Source organism: Podarcis melisellensis, assembly GCF_964234715.1.
Source record: "Podarcis melisellensis genome assembly, chromosome: 2".
Taxonomy (NCBI): Eukaryota; Metazoa; Chordata; class Lepidosauria; order Squamata; family Lacertidae; genus Podarcis; species Podarcis melisellensis.
Window position 1 is genome coordinate 13,759,435 of NC_138529.1, and position 23,411 is coordinate 13,782,845.

Consider the following 23,411-nt stretch of genomic DNA (forward strand, 5'->3'; position numbering starts at 1 on the left):
GGATATAGAGAATCTGTTTATGGCTGATATATGGGGTTCGTTGTTCCCATATGGCTCTTATCCTCCACAGATAATAGAGCCAGTGTGGTGTAGTGGTTAAGAGCGGTAGTCTCGTAATCTGGGGAACTGGGTTCGCTTCCCCGCTCCTCCACATGCAGCTGCTGGGCTACCTTGGGCTAGTCACACTTCTCTGAAGTCTCTCAGCCCCACTCACCTCACAGAGTGTTTGTTGTGGGGGAGGAAGGGAAAGGAGAATGTTAGCCGCTTTGAGACTCCTGAAGGGGAGTGAAAGGCAGGATATCAAATCCAAACTCCTCCTCTTCTTCTTCAGATTAATTTAAACACCTTGTGAATCCTGCTAAGCCAATGGCTACCATCTTTCCTCTGTCCTGTATCTACTGCTAATAAATTTCACTGAGCTCTAGTACGATGGAGGGAGGCAAAACATCTATTTAGGTTGCAATCCTATGCACAGGTACAACAGAGAAAATACGACCGAATACAGTGCAACTTAACTCCCGAGTCAACATACATAGGATCATACCGTGACCCACTTTCTCTACACAATGCATACTTGAATCAATTTTCTCCTGTCCCTCGCCTTAAATGTAGTTTTCTACCCTAATTCTCCCATGCCTCTTTGTCAGAGGCATGTGTTGCCAGCCACAGCAGAGCTCAGTGGAGGGAGATAATTACTATTTTATTTCAACAAAGCAATAATCATAAATGAGGGACGCGGGTGGCGCTGTGGGTTAAACCACAGAGCCTAGGACTTGCCGATCAGAAGGTCAGCAGTTCGAATCCCCGAGACGGGGTGAACTCCCGTTGCTCAATCCTGCTCCTGCCAACCTAGCAGTTCGAAAGCACGTCAAAGTACAAGTAGATAAATCGGTACCACTCTGGCGGGAAGGTAAACGGCGTTTCCGTGTGCTGCTCTGGTTCGCCAGAAGTGGCTTGGTCATTCTGGCCACATGACCCGGAAGCTGTACTCTGGCTCCCTCGACCAATAAAGCGAGATGAACACCGCAACCCCAGAGTCTGCCACGACTGGACCTAATGGTCAGGGATCCCTTTACCTTTTAATCATCATAAATAAATAGGAATTAAAATGTGCACCCCACCACCAAGACCATTCCATTGTAACTGTCCAACCTCCCAAAATTTCAACACCTCTTGTGATGGTTTGACCCCTTTCTGTTCTAACAACAGTGTTTGGTGTTTGTAGAGTTTGTTTGTACAATCCAGTCCTAAGGTCAGGAGTTACCTCAGTTTACGTAGTCAGACGATCCGGGGGTCAAGAAAGCTGAGGGTCCAAGGTCACGAGAAGCAAGAAGCAGCAAGACCTGGTCAGGAACAACAAATGTTAATGTTTCCAGCAACTGACTGAAGCTGGAAACCCTGCTTAAGAAGGCTGGAACCAGCTGGTTCTTATCAGAAGCATGAAAGCTGATCAGCAGTAGGTGGAGTCACTTCACCTTCCACTCGTTCAGGCTGCTGCTCAACAGGTGAAGCCAACTCCTGCCCCCTGAAACCCTTTCCACTATTGCTAATCTCTCTATCTATCCCCCTCTCCTCCAATGTATATTGTGAAGCATTTAAACATGGGCCATTTCACTTTACAGCACTGTTCTCTTAGATGCTGTTGAGCTACAACTTCCATCACTCCTGACCCTTGTCTAAGTTGGCTGGGAATGATGAGAGTTGTGATCAAACATCTAGGGATCCAAGGTTGAAGAACACTGCTGTACAGTGCCAAGCACAATGTCAATGCTATATGTATGGATTAATAAACTGATCTGGGTTAGGTGCAAGCAGAAATGTGGAAGCCAATGCTATTATTATTATTCTTATTATTATTAATACCCCGCCCATCTGGCTGGGTTTCCCCAGCCACTCTGGGTGGCTTCCAACAAAATATTAAAAATATAAATAACAGGGATGGCAAACTTCCAAGAGAGTGTGATCTACTCACAGAGTTAAAAACTGGCAGTGATCTACCCCCTTTTGGGGGTAGAGGTCAAAGTTGTTGAGCTTCTTTAGGGAAGAGGAAAGCGACGTTGAACTTTTTTTTAGGAAGGAAAGCCCTGTGGGCCTTTTGGTGGTTCAGGTCATTTTAGGGGTGCAGGAAAATATGTTGAGCTTTTTTTAGGGGAGCCAAAGTTTTTTAGCTTCTTTGGGGGGAGCCACTGATCTACCAGTGATCTACCACAGACATTGAGTGATCTACCGGTAGTTCACAATCTACCTGTTGGACATGCCTGCAATAAAACATCAAACATTTTAAATTTCCTGCTACAGGGCTGCCTTCAGGGGTCTTCTAAAAGTCAGATAGTTGTTCATTTCCTTGATATCTGATGGGAGGGCATTCCATAGGACAGGTGCCACTACTGAGAAGGCCCTCTGCCTGGTTCCCTGTAACATCACTTCTCGCAGTGATCCTTGGAGCTGGACCTCAGTGTCTAAGCTGAGCAATGGGGGTGGAGATGCTTCTTCAGAAGGCCCTCGGCCAGGTTCCCTGTAACTTCACTTGAGGTCCTCATTTGAATTTTGAATTCTTAATTTGACAACTATAATGTTCTTCCCTTGGGCTGCCATTGAACACAGTTCAGAAACTTCAGCTGCTCCATTGTCTTATATTGCTCTTCTTCCCATTCATTTTTAGTTAATTTCTGGGCTTAATTCAATATGATACTGCTAAACTTTAAACCCTTTAGGCTTGAACACCGAAAATTGAAAGGAAAAGAGAAGCTATCCAGAGCTCTGGGATGAAAACAGTACTTCTGTCAACAGTGGCAAACAAACCACTCAGCCAATAACAGAGGGAGCTTCCACATTGTCACTATTTTCATGTAGAATTCAATTCACATATTGGAAAATTCAGGTGATAACTGCTCTTGCACAACAGCCCCTCTCTCTGGACTTTTTGCAATAAGGAAAGTGAAGGTGAATGCACTGGAAAGTGTAGAAAAATATTGGCACCATCTAAGCTTCCTGAAAACAAAGCAGAATGTGTGCTCAATAAATAGCAAAAATCGTCTAACCTTCCTGCAAACAAATCAGGGAAAATGCTCAACGAAAAGTCATCTGGATGCAACCAGAGTGAACATTTGAACGGGCAACTCTGTTATTGTGTTTATTGCTCTGCTTGTAGGCTTCTGTTTTTTTAAAAAAAAACTGGTGAAAGGCAGGAGATAGGACTAGGGTATTAGGATTACAGAAAGTACACCAAAAAAGCCACCCCAGACTGTTGACGATCTTGTGGCGAGCTTGGGACTTATCTCCACGTGTGGTGGCCATGCCCTAGGGACAATTTTATTTTCTGAAACCACCCTTTTTCACAGATCAGCCTTTGAATACGCCACCAGCCTTAGCCCTATTGAACTTATTTAAGATGCTAACCAAGATGTTGTCTTTAAAGACTTGTTGCTTCATCTTTTACTGCCAGTGCATCTAGAGATAACGCACTGGAGGAGCGGGAGCATCATTCCCTCGACTCACAATATGGTCAGGTTTGGACTGTTACTTCAGCTGAGGAATAAACCTGTCAACTTCAAAAAGCACCCACAAAAACAGACAAAATTTTCCACCGCTTGCTATTCCTTTATTCAATTCATCAACACATCGGGATAGAGACAACAATTACTGACCATGCCTGGCCACTTGTGAAAAGACATGTTTGACATTGATCTGCATCTGGATGCTTCTATGACGTCATGTGCTCACATCACCAGCAATGTTATTACATTTGCAATTGCCTGTCATTTTTTTTTTGACTGGTTTGAAAATAACAGGGGCTTTATTTATTTTTTGTTTATTTTTTTAAAGGAGGGTTTTGTATGTGTGGTGGAGAAAGGGGCGCTGAGGGACTAGTGGGAGCTGGGGAAATAGAAGACCAGCTTCTTGGTTTCCTCTTCCCGGATAATTTTCTGACATAGGTATTAGATGATGTATGATTTGGATTTTCTGTGTGCAGGTAGGGAGAAAAAAGGGAGTTTTGTGCTTTGCCCACCCTGCTTGGAGATGCCTACGCTCTGAACCCATTAGGCAAATGAACCAACTTCTGAGGTGACCCACAATCCACACTGGAGTGCCCAGACCACGGTATCACTTCTGCTTTTCTTCCAGTGGACCTAGCAGTGTCACTGTCACCATGAATGGGATCTGCTGGACTTAGCTCTGCTCCCTGACATCACTGCAGTTGTAGTACAATCCCCACCTGTCAGGCCCAGAAGGGAAATCCCCACTATTTGCCTGAGTCAACCTGTGGCAGAGAATATAAATAGAGGGATCCTGGTTCCTCAAACAATCAGTCTCAAGGCAAGTCCTCGTGAATCATCCCAGGCTCTATCTGAATTCCTCAGAGATGCAGAACAACTCAAGGAACCTCAGGGCAAGCTGTCTTCTGGGCTTCTTGCTGCTACTGGTTGCTGCTTCCAGGGGGATGAGGCTGCCCAGGGAAAACATGCCTTCCTGGAAGGATTGCAAAGATGCCTCTCAGGAGATACTCAGCGAGTTGTGGAAGCTGAGGCTAGAGGAGAAGGTGGTGGTGGTGAGTAAAAATAGAATTCCCTGCTTTTGCTCAGCAAAGCGGTCTGAGGTTCCAAAGAGGAGCGTGGATCGCGACAGAGCTCCAACAGCGAAGATGTTTGCATCGTGACACTTTTAAAGGCCGGTTTATTATGGCCTATGCTTTTTCTGGACCACTTTGTCAGATGCATATGAAACGGTGTCCTGAATTGGCAAACATTGGGGACACATGCCAGTGGAGGGCTGGAATGTAAAGGAGCGAGTTTGGTAGGGAAATGAATTAAAGGATAACAAAGAACGGACACTGACAATTAGCCTGAAAGCAGAACCGTTCTGTTCTCCAGACTGGCTTAGGGTTCAGAAAAGTTCATTTGTGGGGCATTTCATGATTGAGCATCCCTCACAGAAAAGTGACCTAGAGGGGAAAGGTTGCGGTTTAGAGATGGAGATGAATGGCCAAATCTATCCATTTCAGTTTTTCTCAGTGTCTTCCCTTATTTTTTATTATGAAGTACAGTTCTCTACATTTCCACCTCAGTTTGCAATTTGTTTTTTTCAAAGTCCTCATGAAAATCCACCAGCATTTTAGTGCAACCAGCATTTTGTATGCAATTTTGCACTGATATCTATGGAATGAAGTTACAGGGAACCAGGCAAAGGGCCTTCTTGGTAGTGGCTCCTACCCTGTAGAGTGCCCTCCCATCAGATGTCAAGGAGATACGTAAATACAAATTTCAGAAGACATCTGAAGGCAGCCTTGTTTAGAGAAGTTTTTAATGTCTGATGTTTTATTGTGCTTTTATATTTGTTGGAAGCTGCCAGAATAGCTGGGGCAACCCAGTCAGATAGGCAGGGTACAAATAATTTTATTATTATTATTATTATTATTATTATTATTATTATTATTATTACCTGCAAACCAATTTCCCATGATATGATGCATTTCCGATAAGTTATTTTCACCATTTTATGCATTTATACTCACACTTTACTTCAGTATATGCATTTTTATGCCCATGTTGGCATTGCAGAATTCGGAGAAGTTCAAAGAATTTCAAAGGATGGCTGCCTTTTGGTTTTCATATTGTTTTAGAAAGTGCAGATTAGGGAGATTCACCTGTAAATGAGAACTAGATTGACTTTCTTCCCCCATCCCTAGTGGTGGAGCCACTCTTTTGCATTTATATTTAGTTATATTTATTTAATCCCCCCCATACTGTCTTTCAGAGAAAACCCTCATAAGGTGGCTTATACATAAAACTGTTCTATCCATTTCAGTAAAACATAGTCATTTTATACAGCTGCTGAAAATTTGTCATAATCTGGCAGGGCACTCCTATAAAACTAGTTTTAGTTATTATTATTCTATTCATAAAAATATTTATATCATTAAAAGTATGTCAGTGGTTTGTAGCAATAAATATTAAATATGTACAACAAAATCCATATAAAAAAAGAAAAACAAAAAACAGACATCCATTAACCACTGTGGAAGGAAATATTCTTAATTGCCTGCATAGGCTTGGCAGAATAGAAAGATATTCTGCACACATTTAAAAGTTGGCACAGAAGGCACCTGGTTAATTCCTCTTGGCAGAAGATTAAACAATTTAAGGGGAGGAATGCGATTCTAAAACAGCAGCACTGTAAACTGGTGGTTTTCAACCAGTGTGCTGTGGCACCCTGGGGTGCCTTGAATGGTGGACATGGGTGCCACGGGCAACACTGGCCTCTGTCCCTCTTTCCTTCCCTCCCTCCTCTGATGCCCTCTCCTGTCTCTGCCTCCCAAAGGCTTGCACAGCTGTTTGTTGCAGCCTCCGTGGCTACAAGCTCCCCAGGCAAATGATGCCTCTGGGGCTGGCCAGGGGGTGCTTGCCAGGCCCCTGTGGGGCAGTGTGAGGAGGCACCTCGCTTTGGGATGAGGGGGGGGGGCAGGTCAGAGACCAGGGGCAGCGGCTGCCCAGAGGACTCCCAAGGAGAGGGGAGAAGAGAGGAGGCTGAGGGAACACTCCACAAGGGTGTTTGAAAAAGGGTGAGGGGCTGCTGGCTCTGCAGGCAAGGGGTGACACGACTGGGTTCCTGACCCCCACAGGGGTGCTGCAGAAAGAATGTACAGTCGTACCTTGGTTCTCAAACAGAATCTGTTCCAGAAGTCTCTTCGACTTCCGAAAACGTTTGAAAACCAAGGCATGGCTTCGGATTGTCTGCAGGAACTTCCTGCACTCACTCGGAAGCCGCGTCGGACGTTCGGCGTCCAAAAAATGTTTGCAAACTGGAACACTCACTTCCGGGTTTGCGGAATTCGGGAGCCAAAACGTTCCGCGTTGCAAGGGATTCGTGAACCAAGGTACAACTGTACAGTGGTACCTCGGGTTACATACGCTTCAGGTTACATACGCTTCAGGTTACAGACTCCGCTAACCCAGAAATAGTGCTTCAGGTTAAGAACTTTGCTTCAGGATGAGAACAGAAATTGTGCTCCGGCAGCACAGCAGCAGCAGCAGCAGCGGGAGGCCCCATTAGCTAAAGTGGTGCTTCAGGTTAAGAACAGTTTCAGGTTAAGTATGGACCTCCAGAACGAATTAACTTGAGGTACCACTGTAGTTGGTCAAGGGAGCTGTGGACTCGAAAAGGTTGAAAACTACTGCCGTAAACCATTAAAACACAGGCTCAGCTAAAAACAGCCCTAAATAAAGGGATAGCCAACGAGATTGTGCCCAATGTTAGGCTGACTTTGTCCCCTTGAAAAGGAGTTCGAAACATTCCAAAATTGTTCTGCAAAAGATGTATTTGGCAAAACTGCATACAAGCATGTGTCTATTGGGAGGAATCAGTGCTAAAACGCTGGTGTAGTTTCATGATGATGATGATGTTTGTGGAATTCTGGGGAACTGAATCTGACTGGGAAAAAGGAAAACTGAAATAGATGGATTCAACCATCTCTACCACTGGTACACCAGTTCACATCACCCTAATCACTGGGCATGTTGCCTGGGGCTACTGGAAGTTGTGAGTCCAATAATAGTTGGAGGACCACTAACACCCCTACTTTAACGAGAGACAAGAGGTAGTGTTTATCTTCAGACCACATACATAAGTTCCATGTTACTTACAGTGCAATCCTATTCATGTTTACTTCAGTCAAAAGTAAGTCCCACTATTTTCAGTTGCTGTTATTCCTGGGTAAATGCGCGTAGGATTGTAGCCTTAATCCAGAGTCACTACCACCCCCTGGCTCTGCACTGGCAGTCGCTGGTGTAGACAAGTAGTGCCAGATTTAGGGTGTTATGCCACAAGTTGAGGGGGCACAAAAATGGAGAAAGATCCATAATTGAGAAGATCCATTTGTGGGCACCAAATTTTGGCCTCGCAGAGGGCGCCATATTACGAAAGATTAGCAAAGTCCATCCCTGGCACAATTGGAGAAAGAGAAGAAGGACAACAAAATGGTTAATGAGCAACATTCTCCTATAAAGTCATTCCAGAATTTATTGGTATTAAATTGTCCTTTCAAAGGCCCACTCCCCTCAGTTTGTCCCCAGGTTTAAACCAGTGTTTCCCAAACTTGGGGTGCCAAGCTGTTTTGGGACTACAATTCCCATCATCCCTGACGACTGGTCCTGCTAGCTAGGGATGATGGGTGTTGTAGTCCCAAAAAACCACCACCACAACAGCTGATGATGCAAGTTTGGTAAACATTGGTTTAAATAATAGCCGAGGCCATAAATACCCTCTTTATTTACTGCTGCCGCAGGGCAGCACCCCCAGAGCCAATCTGAAGGGAACTGCCCTGAGCAAAGGGTTTTGACAGCTTTTATACCTTTCAATAATCAGTGAAATAAAATAAAGCAGGGCGCATCCGCACACCAGTTTTCTTTGCATTTGTTATATATAGCATTTGTTATATATAGCATCCCTGTCTTGTTGAGTTTCTCCACCCTTGCCACATGTCAGTCTCAAGACATTCAACTGTGTAGGATGTGACACAAGGTACTTGACTGTGTCGCATGACAAGCTAGCATCTTTACCCAGTGACATTTAGCAGGGAGTTAAGAATTACACAAACAACTGCATGGAACATTTCCCACGGCTCTCTTCACAGCGATGAATAAACAGTGAAGTCTGACCCAGCACATTTTGAAAACGGCAACTCCTCCTCACATGTGGTTTTAAAAGTTTCGCATTCTCTCTCGTTCCTCTTCGTTTTGAAACCTTGTGAGGTGAAGCAATTGCTGTTTGTTTGTTTCCCCCCGTTTAATATTCTAATATTGCAGCATAATTGGTCCTCGATTTCACATGATTGTGAGCGGAAACTCCATACTTTTACCATTCTCTAAACAGGCTTCCTCAGACTCGGCCCTCCAGATGTTTTGCGACTACAACTCCTACCATCCCTGCCCACTAGTCCTGCTAGCTAGGGATTGTGGGAGTTGTAGGCCAAGAAACATCTGGAGGGCTGAATTTGAGGAAGCCTGTGAGTCTAACAATTAAAATTCCACCACTCAGATGCAACCTAATGCTTCAGATGGTTTTAACCTTACTGGACCTTAGTGTGGACTGCCGAACCATAATGATCTAGAGCTTGGACTTATATCTTTGGGTGGTTTCTAATCTGCTCACTCTAAGCCAGTACAACTCCCATCGTCCTTGACTGCTGGCCAAGTCAACAATATCAGGAGGGCCGCAGCCTGGCCACCCCTGCTCTCGAGTAACTAGATGCAAAGGAGAACCAGGCGACTCTAGAAGGGCTGCCATCAGCGTTAGAGAGTGTGTTGCAGAGGTTAGAGTCGGATTAGGACCTGGGAGACCAGGGTTGAAATGCCCACTCGGCTATGTGTAGATGTGTAGCTAAGATCCATTGGACTGTTTCCAATATTAGGGGCAAACAGGGAATGATCTGGCAAACACACACATAAAGAAAGTGACAGGTTGACAGGTACCGTTCTCAAACCCCAGGAAATGCTTGCTGCAAACCTTTTCTAGCTTGTAAGCTGCATTCCTCTCTGAGCAACCTTCATGTCAATGGTGGGTGGGATCAGAGACAAAGGTGGGCCAAGCAAACAACCTGAATATATTACCTGAGGCTAGTAGGCTAGTTTCTACACACACAAACACCTCATTACCCTCTCTCCAGGCAACCAGCAAGAGCAGACAACATACCCTCCAACATTTCTCCGGTGAAAATATTCCTTAATAAATATTCCTTAATAATAATAATAATTTTATTATTTATATGCCGCCTATCTGACTGGGTTGCCCCAGCCACTCTGGGTGGCTTCCAACTTGTATAAAAATATAAAACATGTTTTAAAACTTTCTTATACAGGGATACCTTCAGATATCTTTTAAAGGCTCTATATAGTTACTTATCCCATTGGCTCCATACCCTTCAACATTTCTCCGATGAAAATAGAGATGTCCCAAGGGAAAGCAGAACATTCCAGGATCAAATCAGAATCCGGGACGGGTTCTGTAAAACTGGGATTATCTCTGGAAAATAGGGACACTTGGAGGGTCTGAGACAGTGTGGTGAACAGGCCATTCACCTGACCCTGGTCATGTGGTGGCTGTTTACTGGGAGGCAGAAGGGGAACAGAAAGGTTGGCACGGTGCAAACAGACACTGGCAGGAGTACAGGAACAGATCCCCCTGATGCATTTGCACTGCGGCACCACCCTCTCTGCCATCTCACCCCTACCTCTCTCTACCTCCCAGTATGCAGCAGCAACACAACTGAACAGAGGCCAGGTGAGTGCTGCTGCCCCACAACACTGTCTGCTATTTATTATCTGAGCTAAAAGGCGCATATCATCCAGGTAAAAGTACTCAAGGTGCAAAGCACATAGCTGTCAACTTTCAGATTTGAAAATAAGGGATCAGCAGCCTCGAGAATAAGGGATCAGGAGCCTCACCTGTTCGGGGGACAGTCTACGGGATATCTAACAATCTAGGATAGCAGGAAGCAGTGGGAAACGGCGTTGGAATAAGGGAATTTCCCGCAAAAAAGGGAAGGTTGACAGCTATGGCAAAGCAGGGCTGGTGGGATGGGAGGGTGTGTGTGATCTGGGGAAAATCCCAGGGACCAGAAAGAAGGACCCAGAGTACTGAGTACCTGGTTTCCGGTACTGAGGTCGTCCACCCTATATCTATTAGGGCATGATCACCTGTTCAGCATAATTTCAAAACAGAACCAAAGTTCAGTAGGGTTTACTTGAATTGCACTTTCAGGCTCAGCCCCTCCATAATTTCAGATACTATGCAAAAAGCAGCAGTTGTAACTGGGTAGCAGAGATGCTAAATGGGGGAGCCCCTATTATCTGGGTCCATCTTCGTTGAAAGCTGAGAGATGTTGGTGAATGAAACAACAGAGGTGAGAAAGAGAGATTGTAAGGTGGAACGCAAGGCAGGAGGAATACCCGATGTGGGGCTTCAGGCCTGCTCAAGATACATCTTTACACCATGATATATAATGAAATGAAAAAGGTATTTAAATATACCTTCCTGAAGAAACCAGAGGCCTTTCTCTTGGGTATGGTCGGCCAATTGGTGCCAAAGAAGGATAGAACATTCTTTATGTATGCTACAACAGCAGCAAGAATACTCATCACGAAGTATTGGAAGACACAAGATCTACCCACCTTGGAAGAATGGCAGATGAAGGTGATAGACTATATCACCTGGCAGAAATGGCAGAAATGACTGGCAGAATCCAAGACCAGGGAAGAGAGATGGCGGAAGAAGATTGGAAGAAATTTAAGGATTATCTTAGGAAACATTGCAAAATTAATGAATGTTAGAATGGCGTTGATTTAGAAATTAAGTGGTTTTCAGCTGTAATGATTAAGTAAAATGAAAAGAAAGGCTAAAAATCAAATGAAAAATAAGGGAGAGGATTTGCTGAACTAATAATTAGAAACTGGAATACAGAAAGGGGAGGTATGAGGAGGTTGGGGAAGTAAGAAAATAAGGGATTGAAATTATACTTGTTTTTGTTTGTGTTTTGTTTGTATTATTGTTTTGTTTTTATATAATTTTTGAAACTTCAATAAATATCTTTTTTTTTAAAAAAAAGATACATCTTTACACCGAGTTTCTCTTTATCACCCCCCCAGGAGGCAAATACGAGTGTTTCACTTCCTCAAAGGATTGAATGCAGAGACAAATGTGATCCAGATTCGTTGGACAATAATAAAATGGTAAGTGTTTTTGCGAGCACACGCGCTGAACCCTGTCTGTGTAGCCTACCCCCCAAAGAGAGAGACAAGAGACCAAAGTATGGGTTCAAATTGGCCACAACTTTATTTAACTTCAGAATGTGGGAGATTTGGCATAGGCCTTGGCATGTAACCCTCTCAGCCCGTCAGAGACTGAGGATGTGCAGGGCAATGTGGTGCAGTGGGAGGGGACTGTAAAGGACAAACTTACACAACATGCCCTCCCACCTTACCTCCGCCGGGAGTTTGACCTACATGCTGCCGCTCTAGGGCCAGGGACTCCCGCAATCAACCCTTTAACGGGCCCTGCAAATGCCAGTGCGTGGGGGTGCATGAAATGCCTCCCCCCCAACTTGAAAATAGACTAAAGGATACCATAGGTAAAGGTAAAGGGACCCCTGGCCATTAGGTCCAGTTGTGGCTGACTCTGGGGTTGCGGCGCTCATCTCGCTTTATTGGTCGAGGGAGCCAGAGTACAGCTTCCGGTCATGTGGCCAGAATGACCAAGCCACTTCTGGCGAACCAGAGCAGCACACGGAAACGCCGTTTACCTTCCCGCCAGAGTGGTACCGATTTATCTACTTGTACTTTGACGTGCTTTCGAACTGCTAGGTTGGCAGGAGCAGGGACCGAGTAACGGGAGCTCACCCCGTTGCGGAGATTCGAACTGCCGACTTTCTGATCGGCAAGTCCTAGGCTCTGTGGTTTAACCCACAGCGCCAACCGCGTCCCTAAAGGATACCTTGCCAAGGCCTAAAAACCGCAACCCGAGGCCCTAAGGGGCCTCGCCGCCAAGAAACTCACAGCTGAAGAACAAACACCTGTCCGCCCAATCTTTGAGGCCTTGCAGCCAAAGCTCATTTCCCAGGGGCATCAAATGCACCCCATCAGCCCTAAACAGCCCGCCCTTCTCCACTCTGATGGTGGGATATGGAATAGAGAGTCTGCCAATTGGCCGCATGGTGTTGCACACGGCCCTGTTGATTTCCTGCACCGCATAATTGATGCGAGAGGGCCTGTTAACCGCTCTCCAGCGCAGGCGGGGGAGGAGATTGGACTAGCAGATGGTCATTGCCGGGTACATGGCCTGCAAGCTTTTGATGTCTGCCCTGGTGGCCAGGATCAGGGCAATGCCTTTCCCCCACACCAAGTCGTTCTCTCCAAGGTGCAGAACCAAAACTTTTGGTGGTCCGTGTGCAGCTGCCGCCCTCAGCAGCATGGGCATCAAGGCGGACCAACACATGCCCCGCCGGCCCATCCAATAGACATGTACCTTGGGGTGGATGTCAAGGCTGCGGCCTCAGTCATGCATAGGCTGCCCAATGAACAATGCTATGTCCCACCACCCATATCTTCAAGCTGGGCAGACCTGCAAGAAAACTAAATTGCAGCCAGTAGTGATGTATGAAAGTGAGAGCTGGACCATAAAGAAGGCTGATCACCGAAGAATTGATGCTTTTGAATTCTGGTACTGGAGGAGACTCTTGAGAGTCCCATGGACTGCAAGAAGATCAAACCTATCCATTCTGAAGGAAACCAGCCCTGAGTGCTCACTAGAAGGACAGATTGTGAAGCTGAGGCTCCAATACTTTGGCCACCTCATGAGAAGAGAAGACTCCTGATGTTGGGAAAGATGGAGGGCACAGGGAGAAGGGGACGACAGAGGACGAGATGGTTGGACAGTGTTCTCAATGCTACCAGCATGAGTCTGACCAAACTGTGGGAGGCAGTGGAAGACAGAAGTGCCTGGCGTGCTCTGGTCCAGGGGGTCACGAAGAGTCGGACATGGCTAAACGACAAAACAACAAGGATGGCGTGCCAGGACGAATGTAACCCTTGTACGCCTCAGAACGCCAGCGACCCAGCTCCTTGATGCGGGCAGAGTCTGGTCTGCTGCTAAAGTGGCAGCCCCAATATGAAAAGAGTGCCCAAAGTATTTCAGGGGTCACCGCCACAGGCCACTGTAACTTTACGCAAGACTGCTTAAGGAAAGGGCCCTTGTGTTTGGGACGTACCCTGAGGAACTGGCCCATGTCCGGACACCGACACGGGCCCTCCTGTTCTGCCGGGGCCAATGTTAAGGTGACCCCTTTCCTTAATTGGTCAGTTTTTGAAGACCGGATCCTGACCTTCAGAGTAGGCCTAGAGAACTTAATGTCCGAGTCTGTGAGGGCTGAATGAGGGGAAGATGAGTCAGCCGCCACGCATTCCCCAATGCACAGGGCACCGAAGGAGGCTAGGGAGACTGCTGCATGGAACAGATGTATTTCATAATTTGACCAGCAGACCCCCGGTAATTTCCCCCAAATTAATCTAAAAGACAATATGGTCAGTAAAAAATAATAAGAAAGCCTGTCTGTATCTATTTCCAGAGGGGCATTAGTCTATTGTTTCAAAAACAACAAAAGTCACTTCTAGACAGCCTGTTTACTGAGCGTTGTCCTGATTTCTTTGCACAAAGTTTGCATGGAATTTAATAAATGTCTGTCATTTATTGACAACTCATTCCAACTTGCCTCCCAGGAATTTAACGCTCAGCTTTCATTTTCCTGTCAAGTTCCTAACCACAAAAAGAGTGTGTTTGTTGCACAAGAGCACCAAATCCACTTTAACTGCACAACCTGAATTTGCTAGTTTCTGCTTGAAAAACAGCAGGAGTCTTGTGGCACCTTAAAGACTAAGGCTATGTACACGCTATTCCTTTAAAGGACATTTGAACCACATTCTTTTCCTCAAAGATTTCTGGGTGCTGTAGTTTGTTAAGAATTTCTGGGAACTGTAATTCTGTTGAGGGGTAATCGACAATGCCCAGAATTTTTTGGGCAGCGGAACAGGGGAGCAGAATGTTTTATTAAAGATATCGTAACAGATTTGTTTAAAAAGCAGAGACATCACCTTGCCAACAAAGGTCCGTATAGTTAAAGCCATGGTTTTCCCAGTAGTGATGTATGGAAGTGAGAGCTGGACCATAAAGAAGGCTGATCGCCAAAGAATTGATGCTTTTGAATTATGGTGCTGGAGGAGACTCTTGAGAGTCCCATGGACTTCAAGAAGATCAAACCTATCCATTCTGAAGGAAATCAGCCCTGAGTGCTCACTGGAAGGACAGATCGTGAAGCTGAGGCTCCAATACTGTGGCCACCTCATGAGAAGAGAAGACTCCCTGGAAAAGACCCTGATGTTGGGAAAGATGGAGGGCACAAGGAGAAGGGGACGACAGAGGACGAGATGGTTGGACAGTGTTCTCGAAGCTACCAGCATGAGTTTGACCAAACTGCGGGAGGCGGTGGAAGACAGGAGTGCCTGGCATGCTCTGGTCCAGGGGGTCACGAAGAGTTGGACACGACTAAACAACAACAACAGATTTGTAAAAGGATTCCTGGTCGCTTCCTCTAGTGTGCATTTTACATTTGGCTTCAGGTTAAGGGCAAAGGCAACCAGGCTAAGTTGTCAATAGTCAGCAGCTATTTTTTTTATCTCCCCGCCCCACCACCCTCAGTTTCAATTAGGATGCTATCAAAACTGCATTCTGGGTGAAGTTGGGTTCCCTGGCTGGAAGCATAGCATTAGTTTGTCAACTGGGAATAGAACTCGCTGGAAGACAACGGACGTTCCAACGCAATATGCGTTGGGTGTTTCCCTGAAGTCACGGTCATTCCCTGTGGTAACATGGAGAAGACCCAAGAAGCTTGACACAGTGCCCTCTTCCAAACCAATAACGTGTATTGGAACTCGTTCCACGAAGCTTAGCAACAAACAGGAAGTTCCACAGCAGACACTCACGAGTTTCCTTGGCAAGCACTTAGATGTGGAAATGGTTCCCTGAAGGCAGAAAGAAAGTTGTTATACCACACACTATATAATTATCCAAACTCTTTCTTACAAACCTAAGGGATGAGCGAAGTGTTGAGTGTGTTTTCGGTTCTGGCACTGGAAGGCCTGGTTCCTAAACCATGGCCTGCGGACTATAAGCTTCCTTCAGGTGGTCCACAGCAGAGCCACATTGCTTTTTAATTGCTGCTTTTGTTGTCATTTTTATTTATTAAATTTGTATTATTTCTTCCACTGCTTTTATTTCTTGCCTTGTATTTTTCTTGCCAGTTATTTTTTTATTGGTTTTCCAAATTTTTAACAAATCCATAGCAGATTAAGCAAATTTTATACCACTTTAAAAAAGAAAGAAAAAGATTTCCCACCCCCTTCTTGGATAATTAATTACCCCTTATTGCTGATTTTATGTCATAGTTATCTTTAATTTGCTTTTGTTTTTTCTTTTATCCGTATCCATCAGCTCTCCCTTTGGTAATTCCTGCTCGTATATTAGTTAACGTTTCCAGTATCGTCAAGTGACGATATTCTGGAATTGCATTTTATTGCATTGCTACGTTAATTCTGTGAAAAGCAAATGAAATTAATTACAGTGCAAGAAAGAAAAGCAGCAAAATAAAAAGAACACAATTACTAAGTTTACAGCATCTAGCACCATGCATTAGAATGTTAGAATTCCTTCTCCATGATTACAGTCATGGGATTTTTGCCTATCACATGACGGTGTATGTTTTGACTCCACAGAGTGGGAAGTGACGAAGACAGGATGTTTGTCTTACTGTGTTCCGTGAAATGGGACTATTGTCCTTTCTTCTTTTTCTTTTTTGCTGTCTGATGCTAGAGAGAGAGGGAGCCATGTTGCAGTGCTCCATATGTGTTTATATATAAATAAAGTAGATTAGCCAAAATGCTGAGTTGATGAGGTCTGTTAGGCAACTGCGAAGATTCTGCCAATCCCTAAGTGTGCCGATGTCTGTTGGCATCGGTCGCTGTGATGTTTGGGCTGAAGAAAGCTTTTGAAGCTCCAGAACGAACGACCAGGAGGGAGAGAACATGTCAGTCGGGCATGTGTCTCTATCAGGGTCCTACTTGAGTGTAGGACGAGCTCCTGACATAGAATTGCTACAAGAGAAGTGGTTAAAACCCTGCAGGAGCCTTTAGGCTGGTCTCATAACATCAAATTAGAGAGCAGAATTTCAAGAGCAAAGGGTATGACTCTCAGCAGTTTTGTGACTCTTACATGTGACTCTCAGCAGTTTTGCAACCAACGCTGTAGCCTGAGCCTGTCTGTAAACTAGCAAAATAAAATAAGTTTCTACTCTCCTTCCTAGGGCTGCCTGGGAAAAATCCACCAAGGCCTTCACCATTATCATGAACTTCTGGTGCACGTTTTCCCCCCGACGTCAAACACCGAGCTCAAAAACACCCTGTATAAACTATTGCAACTCGTTTCAAAGGTGGGTACATGTTTTATAGGGGTTGAGTGGGTTTGGCCACAGGGAGGCCTCAGGATCATGCATGAAGGTCAGAGGCACATTGAAAGAGTCAATGAAACAAACCGTGCAAAGGCATGCAGACATGAGATGGATTTTTGTTTTTAAAGCAACCATGCTAACGTCACTGCCGTACTGCACAATTCTAGAAGACCAGTGAGCTAATCAGTTGGTGAAGGAAGTGGAAAGGGAGATAATATAGAAGGATGCAGGAGTTGTGAGGAAGGCACATCTGAGTCTAGCTACGCTAGGAAAGCGCAACCAAAGGTGCAGTCTTGTTCTGCTATGCAAGAGTCCCCAAAGTTCCCAAATGCATTTGCAAATGGATTGTTACGTCTGCATTCCCTCTACATTGGAGGCTCTGCACAGACCGGCTGCATATGGTTGTATGTGCTGTTGTATCAACATAATAATAGTAATAGTAGTAACAACAACAACAACAGCAATAATAATAATAATAATACAGTGGTACCTTGGGTTACATACGCTTCAGGTTACAGACTCCGCTAACCCAGAAATAGTACCTCGGGTTAAGTACTTTGCTTCAGGATGAGAAGAGAAATCGTCGCGGCAGGAGGCCCCATTAGCTAAAGTGGTGCTTCAGGTTAAGAACAGTTTCAGGTTAAGTAGTTAACCCGAGGTACCACTGTAATAATAATTTATTATTTATACCCCGCCCATCTGGCTGAGTTTCCCCAGCCACTCTGGGCGGCTCCCAATCGAGTGTTAAAAACAATACAGCATTAAATATTAAAAACTTCCCTAAACAGGGCTGCCTTCAGATGTCTTTTAAAGATAGGATAGCTGCTTATTTCCTTCACATCTGAAGGGAGGGTGTTCCACAGGGTGGGTGCCACTACCAAGAAGGCCCTCTGTCTGGTTCCCTGTAACCTCACTTCTCGCAATGAGGGAACTGCCAGAAGGCCCTCAGAGCTGGACCTCAGTGTCTGGGCTGAACGATGGGGTGGAGACGCTCCTTCAGTTATACAGGACCGAGGCCGTCATCATCATCATCTTAAATGCTGCTCTGGAGGGTAGGACTCGAACCAGGGACTTCAAGTTCCAAGAAAGGAGATTCCGACAAAGCATCAGGAAAAACTTTCCGACAGTAAGAGCTGTTCAACAGTGGAACAGTCTCCCTTGAGAGGTCATGGACTCTCCTTCCATGGAGGCTTTTAAGCAGAGGTCGGATGGCCACCTGTCATGTATGATTTAGTTGAGATTCCTGCATCGCTGGGGGTTGGACTAGATGACCCTTGGGGTCCCTTCCCACCCTACGATTCTTTGAAATTTATTACCAGGCCCTTCATCCCAGGGCAAGTTACAACAATTTAAAAGAGAGTTTTAAAATTTTTTAACAGTTAACACCCCCCCCCCATAATCACAAAAATATATGTCACCCACAGATGCCCGCACACTGTCTCTATTTAATAATAATAATAATAATAATTTATTTATACCCCGCCCATCTGGCTGGCTCCCCCAAGCCACTCTGGATGGCTTCCAACAAAACACTAAAATACAATAACCTATTAAACATTAAAAGCTTCCCTACACAGGGCTGCCTTCAGATGTCTTCTAAAAGTCTGGTAGTAGTTGTTCTCTTTGACATCTGGTGGGTGGGCATTCCACAGGGAGGGTGCCACTACCGAGAAGGCCCTCTGCCTGGTTCCCTGTAACTTGGCTTCTCGCAGTGAGGGAACCGCCAGAAGGCCCTCGGTGCTGGACCTCAGTGTCCGGGTAGAACGATGGGGGTAGAGACGCTCCTTCAGGTATACAGGACCAAGGCCGTTTAGGGCTTTAAAGGTCAGCACCAACACTTTGAATTGTGCTCGGAAATGTACTGGGAGCCAGTGTAGGTCTTTCAAGACTGGTGTTATATGATCTCGGGTCGCCTTCAAAGGTAGCCCCACATAGAGCGCATTGCAGTAGTCCAAGTGAGAGATAACCAGAGCATGCACCACTCTGGCGAGACAGTCCGCGGGCAGGTAGGGTTTCAGCCTGCGTACCAGATGGAGCTGATAAACAGCTGCCCTGGACACAGAATTGACCTGTGCCTCCATGGACAGCTGTGAGTCCAGAATGACTCCCATGCTGCACACAGGGGCAGTGTTACCCCATTCAGGACCAGGGAGTCTTCCACACCTGCCTTCCTCCTGTCCCCAAAAAGCAGTACTTCTGTCTTGTCAGGATTCAACCTCAAGCATGGGACCAGAGATTTAGATTGGTGCCATCTAACTGCATTAAAGTGCTCCAAGTAAGGCAATAAATCCCTGGCTTCTGGCTGCTCACTTCCTCCGTGCTAGGGGGTGGTTGGATCTCAATGGACATACTTAAAACCCAGGAATCCCGCTGAACAGCAGTCTTCCTTTAGGGGAGCTGGAAAGATGACATAGCGCCCTCAAGTGGCTGCAGAGACAGAAACCAGATGTGTAGGCAGCCTACAGCTGGCAGTGAAAGTGAAGGAACACAGAGCTCTCATCCCTACTTACCTTCGCTTTGCCTTTCTAGGCACAGGCTCGGGTTTTCCAGGTCTGTCTCTAATCACTTATTTTTGTCCCAGAGCTTTCCCCAGGTAAGCCCACATTCTACCGCTGAATTGGAGCAAACAGCAATTAGGTTTTCTGCAGGTTGCCATTTGCTCCAATTCAGCTATAAAGCGCGAGTTCTCCCAGGGAAAGCGCTCGGGACCAGTAAAATCCCCGAATTCCACTTGCCGTGATTCACTTTTGCAGTGTTGCGCAGCTGACAGACCAGTCTGGCCACAATAATGAAATTTTGCCCGTGGTATGACTATTTTCCACCCACCCACCTCGAGTCTTTGGCACCCTAGCTGCATAATTTAGCAATTCTAAAATATAGACACGCTTTTACTCTTGCAAGATTGAATATACCGCCTTTGGCTGTACTTGAGGGACAATTCCAACAAATTCCACACGAAAAACGACTATGTCCCTGTGGAGATGGCAGTACCGAATCGGTGGTGTATGTCCTTTTGACTTGCACTTTTTATAAAGACTTGAGAAATGAGGTTATCACCCCTCTTTTATTGTCCATTCTGGGTCACCCAGCCATTGCCACAGTGTCCTTTCTCTTGGCAGATCAAGATGAGCAGGTGACAGCAAAGGTTGCAAGGTTTTTTAGCTGGGGCAATTAGAATAAGATCTACTATTTGACTATTGATCCGAACCCCCACAAAACATATTTTATATAATTGACTTTTTTATCTTTATTTTTTGCATATCGTATTGTGTGTTTTATTGCTATAGCTGGTAAGATACAGAGTGTTGTGCAGCTGAACTGAAACTCGCTATGCAAATGCTCTCTGGGTTATGTACTTCCTTCACATACATGCCAAAATGTGCTGCATCACCTACAAATTATAAAGTGTGCAATATCCCCCTGGATCCAATTGCCTGGGGAGCCGCCCACCCAACAAATCACATCCTTGCTGAATTGTCAGCGATCAAAAAACGATCTGGCAAAACAGCAGTCCTGCAATAGCGATCATGAAATAACCAGGGTTGGTTTGTTTTCTCAGTAACACTGGTCACGTGTCTTTCTAAGCTTATATATTGTGGGATAAGGGCAGAGGCATTGTTACAGAACTAGCCACCTGGGCTGGAAGCGTATTTAACCCTTTGGGAGGATAAGGCTACTGACCCAGATGACTAGGTACCACTTTGTGTCAAAGGCAGTGTGCTTTTATATACAGTACTAGCTTCTGAAGATCACAGTAGGGGGGAAAGCGTTTTTGCACCTACTGGCTTCCCAGGACCACTTGGCAGGCCATTGTGAGAACAGGATTGTTGTTGTTGTTTAGTCGTTTAGTCGCGTCCGACTCTTTGTGACCCCATGGACCAGAGCACGCCAGGCACTCCTGTCTTCCACTGCCTCCCGCAGTTTGGTCAAACTCATGCTAGTAGCTTCGAGAAAACACTGTCCAACCATCTCGTCCTCTGTCGTCGCCTTCTCCTTGTGCCCTCCATCTTTCCCAACATCAGGGTCTTTTCCAGGGAGTTTTCTCTTCTCATGAGGTGGCCAAAGTATTCAGCTTCACGATCTGTCTCTGCTTCACGATCTGTCCTTCCAGTGAGCACTCAGGGCTGATTTCCTTCAGAATAGATAGGTTTGATCTTCTTACAGTCCATGGGACTCTCAAGAGTCTCCTCCAGCACCATAATTCAAAAGCATCAATTCTTCGGCGATCAGCCTTCTTTATGGTCCAGCTCTCACTTCCATACTTGTATGGAAAGAAAAGTATCATACTTGTATGATAAAGAAAAGTATCATACTTGTATGGAAAGAAAAGTATTCCATACTTGTATGGAAGTGAGAGAACAGGATTAGGGCGCAGCAATATATTGTTCCATACCGGTTTGTTTTTGTTTTTTTGCTTTTGAGTGCTTTATTGATTGAAAACTTTATAACAGAAGTATACAATAGATATTAGATATTATAGGCAAAATGAAAATTAACAATTATTCATTCTTTAACTAATGCTTGCTTTGTATATCCACTTGTGATTCAATTTGTCAAGCGCTCTGATCTTCCCCTTGCATTCCTGATTTAAATTCCTTAAACACGCGCTTAAACTTTACTTTCTCCATATTATTTGACTTACTATAAATTTGGTTTTGTACCATTATCCTATTTACTCAATCCATCTGAAACCTGTATCGTGATACCGGTTTCACCATTTTTGACCTGACAATAGAACACGAATCATGATGTACGCGAGCTATGCAAAGATCACGATGCAAGAAAAACACATGAAGCCAACCTAGTCCCATATTTATTTAAGATATCTTGATATATTGATATATAGCGATGTTTAGCGGGCGATATATCGCGTTGATGAAAACAAGTTTATCGCCCAGCCCTAAACAGGATGCTGGCCTGTTTCCCCTTGATTCAACAGCAGGGCTCTTTCCTGCGTTCTTAACCCTGATACTTTTCTCTCCTACAGGTTGGAGGAAATATGGAAAGCAGCAGCCCAGGCCTCCCTCCCATTTCGTCAGAATGGGAGAAGCAAGCCTTGCAGGACCCCATCCTGCTTCGCCTGCAGTCCTTCGCCGTCGTGGTGGCAAGAGTCATTTCCCATTGCGCAGCGTTAGCCAGGAATGCAAACTAAGATCGGAGGAGGGAAGCCCAACGCAGAAGGGTGGATTTGTGCGTCCAAGTCGTACGCTTTTCATTGTATTTAATCGACGTACTTAATTTATTGATAGCACACGTGCCGTCGTGCTTTTATTTAACATTTTTATTTAATGTATTTATTTATTTATTTAAACACCGGCCCCAATCCCCTGCTAGTAAGAAACCGGGTTGATAAGACGAAGGGGCCAAGATTTGTTTAGGGAAGTTTGTAATGACTGGTGTTTTAATGTATTTTTATTCTTTTGTTGGAAGCTGCCCAGATAGGCGGGTAGAAATATGTTGCTGTTATTATTGTTGTTATTTTTTATTATCAATTTATTATTATTATTATTATTATTTATTATTATTATTTTAATGTGGGGAGGATCCATGTGCCAACTTTTAAAATGTTTTTTTTAAAAAGGGGAGGGGTTTGTTGAATATCTTCCACATTTTCACGTTTTTATTTGTTTGTTTGAATGCTGTTTTATTCATTCCATTTTGAGGGATGATTTGTTTGGGGGGGTATGAATGTTGCACACATTTTGTATGACTTACTCCATTAAAAGCTATTTTTAAAATTAGTCCTCTGTGTGCAAAAGGCTCGGCATTGCATTTGCAGAAAAGAGGGAAGAGAAGGTTACAGGGAGAGAGAAAGGTGAACCATCAAGCCTAGCCAAGGTGCCCCTGCAGTAATATCCCTTTTTCTTTCTGTCTTCTATTTCTCCTGGGGTATGTTCCTGCTCCTCTTACTGGCAGTGCCTCTGGCCCTCCCTGAATTTCATTGTGGGCCAATAATATGCCCCAACATCCAGAGAACAACTGTAGCTGTGTGGCAGCTTTTCCTCTTTTATTCCCATGCCCCCTTTCATTTTTAAATAGCAAAATACCACTGCTCCCAGTACGTTTCCGAGCACGATTCAAAGTGTTGGTGCTGACCTTTAAAGCCCTAAATGGCCTCGGTCCAGTATATCTGAAGGAGCGTCTCCACCCCCATCGTTCTGCCCGGACACTGAGATCCAGTGCCGAGGGCCTTCTGGTGGTTCCCTCGCTGCAAGAAGTGAGGCTACAGGGAACCAGACAGAGGGCCTTCTCGGTAGTGGCGCCCGCCCTGTGGAACATTCCTTCCAGCAGATGTCAAAGAGATAAACAATTACCTGACATTCAGAAGACATCTTAAGGCAGCCCTGTTCAGGGAAGTTTTTAATAT

General features: G+C 45.1%; 1 protein-coding gene and 1 long non-coding RNA gene across 4 annotated transcripts; one reads left to right on the forward strand and one right to left on the reverse strand.

Moving 5' to 3' along the window:
• Positions 1-728: 728 nt before the first annotated feature.
• Positions 729-8,028, reverse strand: LOC309363041. 2 transcript variants are annotated; one of them, XR_014165185.1, is made up of 3 exons: positions 7,641-8,028; positions 5,513-5,644; positions 729-1,343 (listed from the first exon to the last, which is right to left on the reverse strand). It is a non-coding gene; the product is annotated as an uncharacterized lncRNA (long non-coding RNA). The 2 variants fall into 2 exon arrangements; XR_014165186.1 differs by lacking the exon at positions 729-1,343 and adding an exon at positions 3,580-4,770.
• Positions 3,321-22,532, forward strand: IL23A (interleukin 23 subunit alpha). Of its 2 annotated transcripts, none has more exons than XM_081899038.1 (4): positions 3,321-4,549; positions 11,640-11,723; positions 16,901-17,026; positions 22,032-22,532. In XM_081899038.1, the coding sequence occupies exons 1-4, from the start codon at positions 4,364-4,366 to the stop codon at positions 22,194-22,196; spliced, it is 561 nt and encodes a 186-aa protein (XP_081755164.1). In that variant the 5' UTR covers positions 3,321-4,363; the 3' UTR covers positions 22,197-22,532. The 2 variants fall into 2 exon arrangements, with proteins under 2 accessions (XP_081755164.1, XP_081755165.1); XM_081899039.1 differs by lacking the exon at positions 3,321-4,549 and adding an exon at positions 9,912-10,275.
• Positions 22,533-23,411: the final 879 nt, after the last annotated feature.

Excerpts from the sequence above, each read along its gene's own strand:
- IL23A (XM_081899038.1), top strand. The coding sequence starts at position 4,364 with ATGCAGAACAACTCAAGGAACCTCAGGGCAAGCTGTCTTCTGGGCTTC. Across the intron at positions 4,550-11,639 it reads TAGAGGAGAAGGTGGTGGTG|GAGGCAAATACGAGTGTTTC; the intron begins GTGAGTAAAAAT and ends TCACCCCCCCAG. Across the intron at positions 11,724-16,900 it reads CGTTGGACAATAATAAAATG|GGCTGCCTGGGAAAAATCCA; the intron begins GTAAGTGTTTTT and ends TCTCCTTCCTAG.